The 14189-nt window shown below is 38.0% G+C and overlaps 7 protein-coding genes across 7 annotated transcripts; 3 read left to right on the plus strand and 4 right to left on the minus strand. All coding sequences in view use genetic code 12, as the record gives it.

The window, feature by feature from the left end:
- Window positions 1–42: 42 nt before the first annotated feature.
- Window positions 43–897, minus strand: KGF56_004369 (uncharacterized protein; the record flags this gene model as incomplete). Its single annotated transcript, XM_049325800.1, has 1 exon — window positions 43–897. The coding sequence occupies one exon, from the start codon at window positions 895–897 to the stop codon at window positions 43–45; it is 855 nt and encodes a 284-aa protein (XP_049178655.1).
- A 1086-nt stretch (window positions 898–1983) lies between these two features.
- On the plus strand, window positions 1984–3237 carry PGK1 (phosphoglycerate kinase; the record flags this gene model as incomplete). The annotated part of the gene is made up of 1 exon (XM_049325801.1): window positions 1984–3237. The coding sequence occupies one exon, from the start codon at window positions 1984–1986 to the stop codon at window positions 3235–3237; it is 1254 nt and encodes a 417-aa protein (XP_049178656.1).
- A 243-nt stretch (window positions 3238–3480) lies between these two features.
- FAT1 (long-chain fatty acid transporter) lies at window positions 3481–5433 on the minus strand (the record flags this gene model as incomplete). Its single annotated transcript, XM_049325802.1, has 1 exon — window positions 3481–5433. One exon carries the CDS (start codon window positions 5431–5433, stop codon window positions 3481–3483), a length of 1953 nt encoding a protein of 650 aa, XP_049178657.1.
- A 1189-nt stretch (window positions 5434–6622) lies between these two features.
- On the minus strand, window positions 6623–8551 carry KGF56_004372 (uncharacterized protein; the record flags this gene model as incomplete). Its single annotated transcript, XM_049325803.1, has 1 exon — window positions 6623–8551. The coding sequence occupies one exon, from the start codon at window positions 8549–8551 to the stop codon at window positions 6623–6625; it is 1929 nt and encodes a 642-aa protein (XP_049178658.1).
- Window positions 8552–9001: 450 nt separating this feature from the next.
- On the plus strand, window positions 9002–10510 carry COX15 (Cox15p; the record flags this gene model as incomplete). Its single annotated transcript, XM_049325805.1, has 1 exon — window positions 9002–10510. One exon carries the CDS (start codon window positions 9002–9004, stop codon window positions 10508–10510), a length of 1509 nt encoding a protein of 502 aa, XP_049178659.1.
- Window positions 10511–10603: 93 nt separating this feature from the next.
- KGF56_004374 (uncharacterized protein) lies at window positions 10604–12562 on the minus strand (the record flags this gene model as incomplete). The annotated part of the gene is made up of 1 exon (XM_049325806.1): window positions 10604–12562. The coding sequence occupies one exon, from the start codon at window positions 12560–12562 to the stop codon at window positions 10604–10606; it is 1959 nt and encodes a 652-aa protein (XP_049178660.1).
- Window positions 12563–13316: 754 nt separating this feature from the next.
- Window positions 13317–14171, plus strand: KGF56_004375 (RNA polymerase II subunit B1 CTD phosphatase; the record flags this gene model as incomplete). The annotated part of the gene is made up of 1 exon (XM_049325807.1): window positions 13317–14171. One exon carries the CDS (start codon window positions 13317–13319, stop codon window positions 14169–14171), a length of 855 nt encoding a protein of 284 aa, XP_049178661.1.
- Between the last annotated feature and the right edge of the window lie 18 nt (window positions 14172–14189).

Consider the following 14189-nt stretch of genomic DNA (forward strand, 5'->3'; position numbering starts at 1 on the left):
TCCCCCCCTCTCCTATTTGGCACATTTTTTGACAAATTGTTTTTACTGATTATCGATAGCCTCTTTAGCACCGTTAAGATCGTCGATATTTAATTTGTCACTCAAACCTTCAACAACTTGAATTCCTCTGTTTATTTCATACTTTTCCTCTAAGGAAAAATTATACTCTAAACGATTCAAGGTGGATACAATGTTTAAAGCCTTATCAACTAAACTAGTATTCGAGTCCAAGTTTAATACGGAGGCAAGAAAATGAATTAATTTAGAATCTCTGATATGTTTTTCAATGTCAGCAGACAAGCCATTGCTCAAAATGGAGGAAACAACTGATAACACTCTCAACTGGAATTTGGGATCTTTAGTATCGAAATTCAACAAGTTCCAACCATTCGAATTGTTGAATTTTTCATATGCTGGTTTATAGTCTCTGATAGCAGACGAAATTGCAAAAAGGGCTTTCAATTGTAATGGTTTGTCCTTTGCATCGTCAGCAATTTTGATCAATTTCTCCAACCCGTTAGTCTTTGAGAAATCTTCTTGTGATTTCGGATTATTCTGTAGAGCAGTGCCGATTATCCCACAGTTGAGTACTTTCAATTCACTTGGTTCACTCTCCTGCAACAACTCAATTATCTTGTTCCATAAACCCAAATTACCAATATTATTAGCATTATCCAAATTTTCCACCAACATCTCAAAATTTTCCATTGCAATTTCCCTATTTTTTAACTCAACTTGGGGGTTAGTTGCAACGAGTATACTTTCTTTCATCAAGGTAGACTCGTCTGGCCCGCCAAACAACTGGCCCAATGCCTTTTGATCAGGTTCTCCAATTTTATTGAGAGCATCCTTGTCTCCGGCTTGTTGTGCAATTGACCAATGTAATAGTTTCTCCATATCCAAAAGTTTCGTCTCTCTCCTTTTATCTATTAATCTTGACTCCTCTATTTATCGCTTTTCTCTTTTTCTCTCGATTTGCTTTCCTCCCTTGGTATAATTGTCCTATTTCTATTCCAGAACCTTCTTGAAGTTCTATTTGCTTCCAATAGGGGGGGGGGGGCGAGATGAGGCCTGTGCGATGGGCCCGCGATGAGACCCCCTCATATTTTTCAGCTTCTTTATCACGTGAACGGCACACGTGACAGATACTACATTAGAGTACACGTGACAGATACTACATCAGCAGCACACGTGACTCTATATCACGTGTGCTGCAATGTCCTGCACAATGGAGTTTATTTTTATTTTTTTTTTTTTTTTTTTGCAACTTTTACTTTTATCATGTTGAGCAAAGCGAGATAGTAGATAGTAAAGCAGTACTGACTACGCCAATACAATAGTGGGTTGAGAAAGAAAGAATTACAAAATGTACACCAGACCAGACCAAAACCGATTTTCTCGGTTTTGGTAAACTCGAAAAAAGGGAAACTGGTGCTTTTTTTGATTAGTGGTTCTAGAAAAAAAACTAGTTGAAAGATGTTTCCACCATGGCGGAATTCTGAAACCCGGGGAAATATTCCAATGCCACGCACCAGCAAGACTATCCATTTTTCAAAAAGTAGCAAAATAAATTTTGGTGAAATAAGGTGTGTCACGGATAACCACGGGTGTTTCCTTTTCTTTGAAAATGTCATTTTAAAGTTACCCTACTTAATCTGATCTTTCTTTACGCTTTATTGGTGTTGTTAATATTTTTATTTTTTTATTGTTCTTTGCTGGGTTTAAATTTTTCGTTTGGTATTCGGCCTTCTGTTGATCAGTATACATCTTCTTTTTGTAGCCTTTAATCCTCACTCTCCTTAAAATGGGTTGGTTTTTTGTCTTTTAGTGCACTATTTTTCTCTCACTCTTCTCACGAGATTATAAAAGGGAATCAATCTGCTCTTTCCTCCCCTTCCCCTTCCCCTTCCCCCCCTGACTTTGTAAGGTTGCTTGTTTCCACTTCAATTGCAAAAAAATAAAGATTTAATTAGTAATATTAAGATGTCGTTATCCAATAAATTGTCCGTGAAGGACTTGGACGTTGCTGGTAAGAGAGTTTTCATCAGAGTTGATTTCAATGTTCCATTAGACGGTAAAACTATCACCAACAATCAAAGAATTGTTGCTGCATTACCAACCATCAAATACGTTGAAGAGCACAAACCAAAAGCCATTATCTTGGCATCTCATTTGGGTAGACCAAATGGCCAGAGAAACGAAAAGTATTCTCTTCAACCTGTTGCTACTGAATTGGAATCATTATTGGGTAAGAAGGTTACCTTTTTAAACGATTGTGTAGGCCCAGAAGTTGAAAAAGCCGTTAATGCCGCAAGCAACGGTGAAGTGTTTTTATTAGAGAACTTGCGTTTCCATCCAGAAGAAGAAGGTTCCCACAAGGACAAGGATGGTAAAAAGGTGAAGGCTGACCCAGAAGCTGTCAAGAAGTTTAGAGACCAATTGACTGCATTGGCTGATGTTTACGTTAATGACGCTTTTGGTACCGCCCACAGAGCTCACTCTTCAATGGTTGGTCTTAATGTGCCACAAAAAGCTGCTGGTTTCTTGATGTCAAAGGAATTGGAATATTTCGCTAAAGCTTTAGAAAACCCAAAAAGACCATTCTTGGCTATCTTGGGTGGTGCTAAAGTTTCCGATAAGATCAAGTTGATTGACAATTTGTTAGATAAAGTTGACTTGTTGATCATTGGTGGTGGTATGGCCTTCACCTTCAAAAAGGTATTGGACAATATGCCAATTGGTGACTCACTTTTCGATGAAGATGGCGCTAAAAATGTTAACGATTTAATCGCTAAAGCTAAGAAAAACAATGTTGAAATTATCTTGCCCGTTGATTTTGTTACTGCTGATAAATTCGACAAGGATGCCACTGTTGGTAAAGCCGATGACAAAGAAGGTATTCCAGATAACTGGATGGGTCTTGACTGCGGTCCAAAATCCAAAGAATTGTTCAACCAAGCCGTTGCAAAAGCAAAGACTATTGTTTGGAACGGCCCACCAGGTGTTTTTGAATTTGATAACTTTGCTGGTGGTACCAAGAACTTGTTAGATGCTTGTGTAAAATCAGCAGAAGCAGGTAACATTGTCATTATCGGTGGTGGTGATACTGCAACTGTTGCTAAGAAATACGGCGTTGTTGACAAATTATCACACGTTTCTACCGGTGGTGGTGCTTCTTTGGAATTGTTGGAAGGTAAAGAATTACCAGGTGTTGTTGCCCTTTCGGACAAAAACTAAATCCCAAGGGGTTGTTATATAGTTTCTTTAAATCAAAAACAAGGGGAAAAGTAGAAATAAATATGACGAATGTGACGTTCAAGAGAAAAGTTTTAATGTGTTTTAACAAAATAAAAAGACTTGTGTTTCTGTCTCTCTGTCTACTACGCACAATCTCCAATAGAGAAATAGTTGATTGATTAACAAAAACATGAATATATATTGTGGGAAGGAAGGGAAGGGGAAAAAGAAGGGGAGTCCATTCTATAATTTAGCTTTTCCAGCGCAAATGTTGTTCCAATCTTCTTCTGTCAACTCTTTATACTTATCGCCATCCAACCAATAAATGAGCTCGTCTCCAGCCTCACCTTTTGGCAATTTTTGATTTTTGAATTGATTCTTTGGAACTTTATGATTATGCGAAGCTTCAATGGTAGCAATCTTGATAAATGCCGGTTGTGCGTAAGTTGGTAAGGAATGATTCACAAAAGTATGTACCTTGCTCAAAATTTCATTTGCTTCTAAACCATCCTTTGGCTCAATAACTGCAAAGCAAGCTCTACCTTCATGATTTGGAACTTGTACACCAACAACGACCGATTGTTTAATTACATTCGATCCCATTAACTCATTTTCAACTTCTGTAGCTGAAACGTTTTCCGATTTCCAACGGAAGGTGTCTCCTAATCGATCTACAAAGTATAACAACTTATCTTGGTCCATTTTCAACAAGTCACCAGTTCTGAACCAAGCATCGCCCTTCTTGAACACATCGGTCATAATTTTACTACTGGTTGCCTTCTTATTACCATAGTAACCTTGGAAAGTTTTCTGAATATCTTTAGGATTCAAAATTCTCATTAATAATTCACCCGGTTGATTGTAAGCTGCCTTTTCACAAAATCCTGTTTTGGGATTTTTCCAAACCTCATTTTCATCTTCCGGGTCCATCTTGACCAAAACTTGTTGGGTTCCTAATAACAAACTGATCAATGAACCATATTTACGACAAGCACCTTTCCCGTACTCACCATATTGTAAATTAGTGGTAGCAATGGGCGACTCGGTTGCAGCGTAAAATTCACCAATAGCCTCAATGTGGAATCTTCTTTTGAAATCCGACCATATATCACGACGTAACCCATTACCATAGGCAATCCTGACACCATGTTTATTTTGATCTGGATGTGCTTTTGAGTTCAACAAGTAACGACAAACTTCTCCAACATATTGAATGTGGGTTGCACCAACTAACCGAGCTTGAGTCCAAAATGAAGTAGCGGAAAACTTTTGCGAAACGGAAACGCAACCACCAGCCAATAAAGTAGGACAGACCCCCAACATAGCAGCAGTAGAATGATACAAAGGCATTGCGGTTAAAACATTTGATTTATCGCTAACCTTCATAATGAAACCAAAAAATACCGAAGCCATAAACGCTTTTCTCCAAGACATGATACCGGCTTTTGGTAATCCAGTGGTACCTGAAGTGTAAATCAAAGCACATGCCGAAGAGTCAGTGTCTTGAGGCCTCCTAGTTTCATCTTTAGCTCTAAATTTAGGAGTCGATTTCAGTTGCAATCTATTAAATAATGCAGCTTCGTTGATGTAATGCAACTTGACATTTGGTAATTCCTCATTGATCAAACCTTCAGTTTCCCTAATGGGGCCATCGCAATCGGGATCGATAAATACTTGGGAAACGTGGGCAATCTTGAGACAGTGAACCAAAGGCTTATCCTTGGTGTTGAAGTTCAAAAATGCTGGCAAAGCGCCAATATTCCACAATGCTAACCATAAAACAAGAAACAATGGCTTATTCATACAATCAACACCAATAGTTTGAGCCGATGTAACGCCATACTCGTTTTTCAAAATGTAGGAAAGCCTTAAAACCATATCGTACAACTCTTGATAAGTGTAGGCTTCAACTTCAAACTGGTTGTCATAAATTTGAAATCCTGCTTCATCAATTTCCAATGGTGGTGGATTTTGTTTTGGTCTAGGAAATGCCAAAGCTTTTGAATTCTTGTGCTTTTTGACAGAGTCTTCAAAATAGTACCAGTACGATGCCTTACCTCTCAGCGACTTCCACATATACGGTAATGCGCTACTAACGACTTTTGTAGCCAAGGCAACGTCATCTTTGATTAAATATTTCGCCTCCAATAGCTGGCTTCCAAGCACTACTGCAGCTGCTATTTCGAGTCCTGACATACCTTTGAATATTTGCCTTCTCTTGTCTCAATATCAATATCAATACCTCTTTAAAAAACTTTTGTAATGGTGACGAAAAAATGAATAAATGAAATAAATGAAATATTAAAGGTACGTTATTTGGAACAATAATCTTTATATTAAAGATTTAGCAAAAATTCAAATGAAATGCCCCAAATTTGTGGGAAAACAAAAAAAAAATAAAATAATGATAAATGAAAATAAATGAAAAAATACCCTCGGTTTCCTTTTCAAGTAAGCTTCAAGATGGAGGTAAAGGGGGAAACAATGGCTGTTTTGGTACTAATTTATAATCATCAATTCAAACCTTTTTTCTTTTGGGGCCTTTTCTCGCTTTTGGAAATTTAATGAATCTTTTTTTTATTTTATTTTATTTTTTTTTTTTTTTGGTTCATCCTTTTCTCCACCATAAGAGGTTCTTTATTATGCTTTATTTTATTTCTTCTACCCCAATGACGTTTTTCGTTTTCTTTTTTGCACATGTTTAACCAAATGTGGAAAAACACAAGGGTAATAGGTTTCTCTTTGTCCCCCCCCCAGCAAAACGGTCGGTATAATGTAGTACAATAAGGATTCAACTTTCAGATCTATGCTCTTAAATAGGTGGAGATCATTTCAATAGGTGGAGATCATTTCAATAGGTGGAGATCATTTCAATAGGTGGAGATTATTTCAATAGGTGGAGATCATTTAGGTGGAGATTATTTAAATATGGGTTTCGCCCTTTTACTATTTGGTGAGAAATCTCTTCCTTTCTCATAGTAGACAAAAAAAAAAATAAATAATCTTAATTCCATCTATCATGTCAAGTTAGCTTTATCTCCTATATAATTTGTTTTTTTTCTTGTTCTCTGTATAAATTCATCCTGTGCTTTGATTTAAACCGAGCTTGTTAGTTGAAAAAGAAAAAAACTTCACATGGTAGCTGGTAGCACTTTTTTTTTTTTTTTTTTGTTGAATCACTAAATAATGTACACAAATGGGCAACCATAAATGGGCAACCATAAATGGGCAACCACGAGCTTATTTCCGTCACGCTATCATGGTTTTTTGGAATTTTTATCATTTAAACACTAAATCGATGAATGTTTCCTAAAAAAGCGATTATCAATAGCTAAATTAAAAAATCAATCAAACCCACACGGCTTTGATTTTTTTTTTATTTTTTTTATCTGGGTGGTGCTAGTGCTGGTGGTGGTGTTCGGGCATCCCTCGAAGTTAGTAGACCCATTTTCCAAGAGTCTGGTGTATAATTTTCAAACTCTACATCCTTCTTCTTTGTGCCTTTTTCTTCTTTGATAGTTGGTGTAAAGTATCTCTCTGCATATTCACTAGATAAGGGCAAAACAGTTGTTGTTGTTGTTGTTGCATTTTTCTCTTGATTCGCAATAATAGTTTCTGGTTTCCATGATTCAACTATCGGGTGGCTCTCACGTAATATAGTATAAATTTCCTGCGTTTTACGTCTCACCCGCTCCAGGTGGAATATTTGCATTCCATATTGTACAAGAGTCTTTAAATCCAAATTTGCATCTTGAATATATTCTCCCATACAACATTTGCCATGTTTTAAAACCAAAAATTTGGTGATTTGGTAAAAAAAATATACAATTTCGTCCCTATCTGCAACGTCAACTGCTTTTGCAATTAATGGAAGGTAGTTGATGTAATCATTACACTGACTCTGGTTGATAAATGTCCTCACAAGTAGCCCGAGCTTTAGCTCACAATCATTCTGGCTCTGACCAACGGTGTACATCCCCAATTGGAGATTACACAAAATCTTAAAAACGGTAGCTTTTGTCTGCACCAAAGGCAGATGAATGTTCCATTTTTTAAACTGTTGCTTAATTTGGGAATTTTTCGCTTCGTAATCATGAAACTTTGCATGAGACCAGCAGTATGAGAGCAAACACTCGGTCAACAACGTTTTAAGAGTCGCGGTACAGATAAACATCAACTCAAAAACTGCACCCGAGTCAACAATTTCCTCAATACACTCATTAAAAGCATGCAAAAAGATTGTAGGATTATCTAAAAGCGAGTAGGCCTTGGCAATAGAACACAATTGCAAAATTGCCAATATCTTTTCTACTTTGCATTCTGCTTGCAATAAAGTCAACTTCAACTCCACAACCATCTTGGAAGCGTTCCACGCGTTTCTAAACCTTGTTGCCGGTATTTTGATTGAAGAACTCAACACTTGCGACATTCTAACTTTTTGCTTTACTGAAGATGTGTTGAAAGAAAGATCAGTAACCGGTTTTTGAACCCTTAATTTCATCATTTCCTCAATTGAATATCGCTGAGTTATTGAACCATACAAATGTTTCTGCTGCTGCTCCATATTGGGCAAGAGCATCAAGTATTTTTTCCTATATTTGGTTATAGACTTGTCACTGAACCCAGCTGTAGTATTACTCACTGTATTTTTTTCGGAAATGGTGCTTACGGGGCTTACAATGTTACTTTGCAAATTGTATTTGCGTGGAGTAGTCCACTGATTGTGGTTGTGGTTTTGGTTTTGGTCGTCGTCGTCGTCCCCCCCTTTTTCCACATTTTCAAAGCCATCATTAAACTTGGTTAGCCCCGAGTCTTCACTATCCTCGATTTGCAATTTCTCACCATCCTGAATCACCTTATCAAGACTCTGCAATTCGTCCTCTTTTGCGTCACTTTTCAAATTTGCCAAATTCCATTCACTCAATTTTTGACCATCACCATGCGCCGACCTTGCTTTCCCATTGAGCACCACCAAATACTCTCTAATACCAAACATCAACGCTGCCAAGATTATTACCGCCAGGATCATGGTCATGAACAAATAAAAAGCATGAGAAATAACCGAATTGTTGAAATTAATTGAGCTCGATGCAAAAGGAAGCAGATACATGTGATATGGCTGCTGATGGTCGTTGAAGCGATAATTATCCTGTAACCCCAACTTCAAATAAGCCTGATCATGGTGCTTTACAATATACCCAGGTTCCTTATTATCCGAAAGTAGATGCTCATGTGGGAACCCATTATCTTGTAAATACTTTCTATAATGCTCTAATTTCGATTTACCGTTATTTTGCCCAGATTTGCCACTCATCTCAATTGAAACTTACTCGGATCTACCCTACTCTGCTTCACCTACTCTGCTCTACTAAAAACAGAACAACCTGCTTGTATCACCTTTCCTCTTATACCTCCATCTATATTTTTTACAACCAAATAATTAACAGGCCCCCCCCCCCCCCCCCCCCCCCCAAACAAAAACAAAAACATCTACTACATCGTCTTAGGGGGTTGGCGGCTGCAAAATTGCAAAAAAAAAGAAAAAGTTGCAAAAAAAGCCGCTTAAGACATTTTTATCGCTACCAAATACATGATATGTGTGTATGTTTGGATGTTTCTCCATCTATTCAATGAAAAAAGATTTTTTAGTAATCAGTTGATTATAAGAGAGATGTTCCATTAAGTAAAGGTTTTCCAATCTCTCTTTTTTGGTTCATCAAGTAGGTGGGGGGTCCCGTAGCAAGAGTAAGTAGTTTAAAAGAGGATGTTTTCGAGATCGGCATTCTTTTTCACAAGAAATAGCTTTATATTGAGTTCTTTAGCTAGGCATCCTGGCTGCAGACCTTTGTTATCTGCCAAACATGGGCCATCTTCTAGTCTTGTAAAGAATTTCTTTGGCATTTTCAACCATCTCAAGTCAAAGAGGCTGTATTCCGTTTTGGCGACAGCAGCAGCAGCAGAAGCCAAACAAGCTATGCTTCAAAAAGCACCCTTGAAAGGCGCCAAGACGGGGACGGGCCCAGGCACAGGTACAGGTACAGGTACAGGTACAGGGAAACCATTTACCGTTCCTTCGAAATCTGTTGGTTACTGGCTTGTAGGAACATCAACGTTGATTTTTGGTATTGTTGTTTTGGGGGGCCTCACTAGGTTAACCGAGTCCGGATTGTCAATTACTGAATGGAAACCGGTAACCGGTGCATTACCACCAAGGAATGAGCAAGACTGGGCTCAAGAGTTTGCTAAATACAAGGATTCTCCTGAGTTTAAACAATTAAATTCCCATTTAACGTTGGAGGATTTCAAATTCATTTATTATATGGAATGGAGCCACAGATTGGTCGGAAGAGGTATTGGTTTGTTTTTCATCTTGCCTGCAGTGGTATTTTGGGCTAGAAATAGATTTACAGCTAGATTAACTAAAAGAGTCATTGGGTTAACAGGATTACTCGGCCTTCAAGGTGCTATTGGATGGTGGATGGTGAAATCCGGATTAGACGAAGAGCAACTAGCCGAAAGAAAGTCAAAACCAACAGTATCCCAATACAGATTAACTACGCATTTGGGTGCCGCTTTCTTGATGTACCTCGGAGTTTTGTACACTGCTTTTGAGATTTTCAATGAAAATAAATTTATTAAATTGGTCAAAACAGGTAAAAGTGAAATGGCAGAAACCATTTTAGCTCAGTTAAATAGTCCCGCTTTGAAAAAAACAAAGGTAATAGCAACTGGTCTTTTGGTATTGACATTTATCACTGCTATGTCTGGAGGAATGGTTGCTGGATTAGACGCAGGCTTGATATATAACACCTTCCCACATATGGGAGACAATTGGATGCCTCATCCAAACGAATTGATGTCACCCATTTTTGCAAGAAAGGAAGATAAATCAGATTTATGGTGGAGAAACTGCCTTGAAAATCCAACAACTGTGCAATTGATTCATCGTATATTCGCAACTACAACTTTCTTGGCAGTATTTGCAGGCCATATGTATGCTAACAGAAATGCATCAATTATCCCAAGACCCGCCAATAACATGATGAAGGCCATGATGGGTGTTGTCACATTACAATTTGCTTTAGGTATAACTACGTTGATCTATCTCGTTCCAATTCCATTGGCTGCTGCACATCAAGCAGGTGCATTGGCTCTATTAACCGCATGTTTGGCATTTGTTGCAAGATTGAAAAAGCCTAGACCTGAACTCGTAAGCTATATCAACAACCTCATGAAACAACAATTGAAAAAGTCTAATCCTGTAAATAAATAAGCAAGACAAGAAAAGGAAACGTAATGCCAACTTAAAAAAAAAAGAATAAAAAATATGCTTGTATATAGATAAAGAAATAATAGAAAATTTCATTCACCATATACGTTTACTTGACATTTTGTACCTCATCACTTTTGATAGGCCTTCGTCTCCTTCATCAATATTCCACCTGGTCTCGTTCAAGACACCATCACGTAGCGCTTTATTTCTCTTCTCCTCTGGCGTTGGTGGGATATCCTCATCAGCATCATACAAGTGGATTCTAGTGCTGGGATTTATTGTAGACGGTTCCGTGTTGGGAGATCCTGGTAAAAACGACATATCAATGGGAGAAAACATACCTTGAGCTACTGCCGCTGAACTTGCTGCGTCACTTGCGGAAGGGGTAGGTTTCCCTTGCTTCATTTTGTTTTTATCACTGGTAGTTGATGCATCTAATTTGGCTTTCAACTCTTTCTGATGTATTCTGTGCTTGGTTACAGATTGATTAGCTATTTTTAATACACCTAGAACGAGTAAGATTCTAATCAACAGTAGTGTAAAAATAGTAGCTACCACAACACCCACTGTTGCCAATATGCAATAAACTCCATTAGGTCCACGAATAATAAATAATTGTTTAAAGTCGCCCAACGTCATTCTAAGAAAACAAACAGCAGAGGCTAACAACGGCAAACCGATTCTTCTCGTTGTGATGATGTAATCGGTGAACTTGTGGTCCTTATCAACATTATTACCACCACTATTTGTGCTATACTGAAACTCTTGTAAAAAATCCAAGCAAGAAACATACAAAAAGTTTCGATACACCTTGGGTTTAATCTTGTTAAATTTCGAGATAAAACAATGCTTCAACCAGTCGACAAAAACTTCACTTCCAATAACGATTATCCCTGGGGCCAAGATTGCACCTAACCAAATATTCCAGGATTGCCAGCTATTTGGAACAAGTCCGTCAACAGAATGCAATTGCAACAAGTTTCTTATTGCAATGATACCCAACATCAAAGTCAATTGAAATCTCTCAGATAAATCAGCCATTGTAATTTGAAATAAACCTTCCCTATCCAATTTCTTGAAAACAGAACTCTTCAACTCTGCAAATTGGTTAGATAAAAGCAATGTTAGCAAGGCATTTGAGTATGAATTTGCAGCTACATTTAGTGCTACTGATTGGTAGATTAGGATATATGCATGAAATGATAAATAAAAAATGCTTATCAAGTAAAAAGCTAGAAACCTCCAAAAATGGTCAACAGGAGATGTGCAATACAAGATATTGAGTAGATCTTGTCCGATTGAAGAGCACAATTTTTCTGCTACTTCTAGGACACCGAATGTGACATATAATTTTATTTCTGCTTGGCCCCTCACATCGTGATATAGCTTTGAAATATCTAATACGCCCGAGCATAGCACTGCTAAGGACATGGCAATCAAAGTTAGCGAGATGACGTCTTTTTCAATGGACTTGAGTCTACGTATTATTGACAGGGTCTTGCAATTGTGAAAGAAATACTTGATAGTTATTTGTATCAACACGGCAACAATCTTCAAAGGAACCAAGGTGTATAGGGTTAAAAACGAGTTGAAGCACACTAGTAAGCCAAATAGCATAAACTTTTCCAAATACCATGGCATGCTCAACATGTTGATCAATTCTTGATACGATTCATCATCGCCTAAAGCTCTTTGCACACTTGACGACGCACCGTCCTTCTCCTCGTAATCTTCATCTGAAATCGGTGACAAATTCAACTCCAAAAGAAGCAAGTCGTAGAAGGAAATCCTTTTACCCTTGCTGTGACTCAGACGCCGTGCACATGCCGTAGCAGCTGAAGATGACTTATCATTGAATGGAAAAAATTTCAACAAAAAACTTGCTCCTTTTGACAGCAGATCACAGGACAGTACTGCATTTCCAGAGTCTGTCTTGACTCTCGACTTGGCCTTGGACGACCCAGGAGATACTTTAGCTTGAGTAGCAGCAGCAGCAGAAGTAGTCGTAGTAGATTGTTTCCTACTACGGTTTGTTCTCTTTCTCGTACCCATTGACTAGCTTTGACTAGCTCTGACTAGTCTCTGTATCAGTTAGTCTCTGTATCAGCTAGTCTCTGTATCAGCTACTCTTTGTAGCACCTTGTTCCCTATATCAGCTACTCTCTATGCTATCACCTACTCTTTATAGCACCTTGTTCCCTATATCAGCTAGTCTCTGTATCACCTACTCTCTATGCTATCACCTACTCTTTATAGCACCTTGTTCCCTATATCAGCTAGTCTCTTTAACCATTGTGTTTGAAAAAGGGCTCATGTAAGAAATTACGTAATACAAAGGATATTGTCCAAGTATAAAAGTTGAAGGTTTTGATATGCTTTACCATTGAATGATTAGATACCCTCCCTCTTCTCTTCTTCTTCTTCTAGTTTCTTCCTTGTTTCCTGATTAAGTGTAAGTTTCATGACTCAAATACTACGATTTTTGGAAAAAAAACTACTAAATAGGAGGATATTATCAAACAACAGACTATAGCAAACCTTTTACATTGCACGCTAGCAAATTATTCATTGGATTGAAAAATTGCTAGTTTTTTGGGGTAAGAGCAAGCGGTTGCGAATAAGAAAAGCAAAAAGAGGCCCCCCCCCCCTCCTCCCTGCCCCCTTCCCCCAATTGGTTATAAGAGATTTAAGCTGCATATTTGAAGCTGGTCTGGGCAAAGATTGAGAGGATCTAGCTGATTTTGTTTAATTTTTGTTTTTTTTTTTTTATTTTTTTGGTTTTTGGGGCAAAGGGTTTCAACAAAGGATGCAGTTGTTGACGTTGGAAACATTTTTACCATTATTAGAGCCATTTGCAAATCGGGAGCTTTTGACTCCTGCAGAGTCTTTGCAAGTGACACTTTTGGTGACCGAGTTGCTCGTTGACGATTATGTGGACTTTAGGTTGTTGAAATTTCTTTCGAGATTTTTTACACAACAATCTTATGATGATGTTATTGAAGAGAGAAATATTGAACATGAGTGCGGATATGTCATGTGTAACAATCAGCCGAAACTGCTAGTGCGAAGATTGAGTTTGAATAGCAACGGTACGACAATTGCTCACATTTCGGATTCTGGAGCCTCAACAAAGTATCAAATATACAATAGAAAACCATCGATAATATTGCCCAATACCTATTTGAGCCAGTATTGTTGTAAGGAGCATTATCAAGCCAGCGTTTTCTACAGAAACCAACTCTCAAAGGAAGCATTATTTGCCAGGAAAGATATCACAGTAGTACCGCCATATGCAGGAGATCAAAACTTTTACGAGAATTCAATAACCTTGTTGGAAGAAGTTATTGCAAAGCACAAGGAATTGAAACAGGAAGGCAAGTCAATGGCAGAAGTGATTGCGATGATGAATGGCTTGAGTGTATGTGAACATGAAATGAATGAAGATACTATAAAGTTGATCAAAATGATTGAAGATTTTGATATTGTGGAAAGAGAAGCGGTTCTGGAACATGGTGTCAAAGACAAATTGTTTGAAGCCGACAACGACAACGATGATGATGATGGTGATGATGAGAAAGAGGATAGCAAACGTCTATCGCATAGTAGAAATATTGAGGGGTACGTCACTACCAATAAAAGCTTTGGTGGTTACGTTGTATAGGCAACTACCACTTCCCCT

Source organism: Candida oxycetoniae, assembly GCF_023343755.2.
Source record: "Candida oxycetoniae strain CBS 10844 chromosome Unknown scaffold15, whole genome shotgun sequence".
In the NCBI taxonomy this organism is placed as follows: Eukaryota; Fungi; Ascomycota; class Pichiomycetes; order Serinales; family Debaryomycetaceae; genus Lodderomyces; species Lodderomyces oxycetoniae.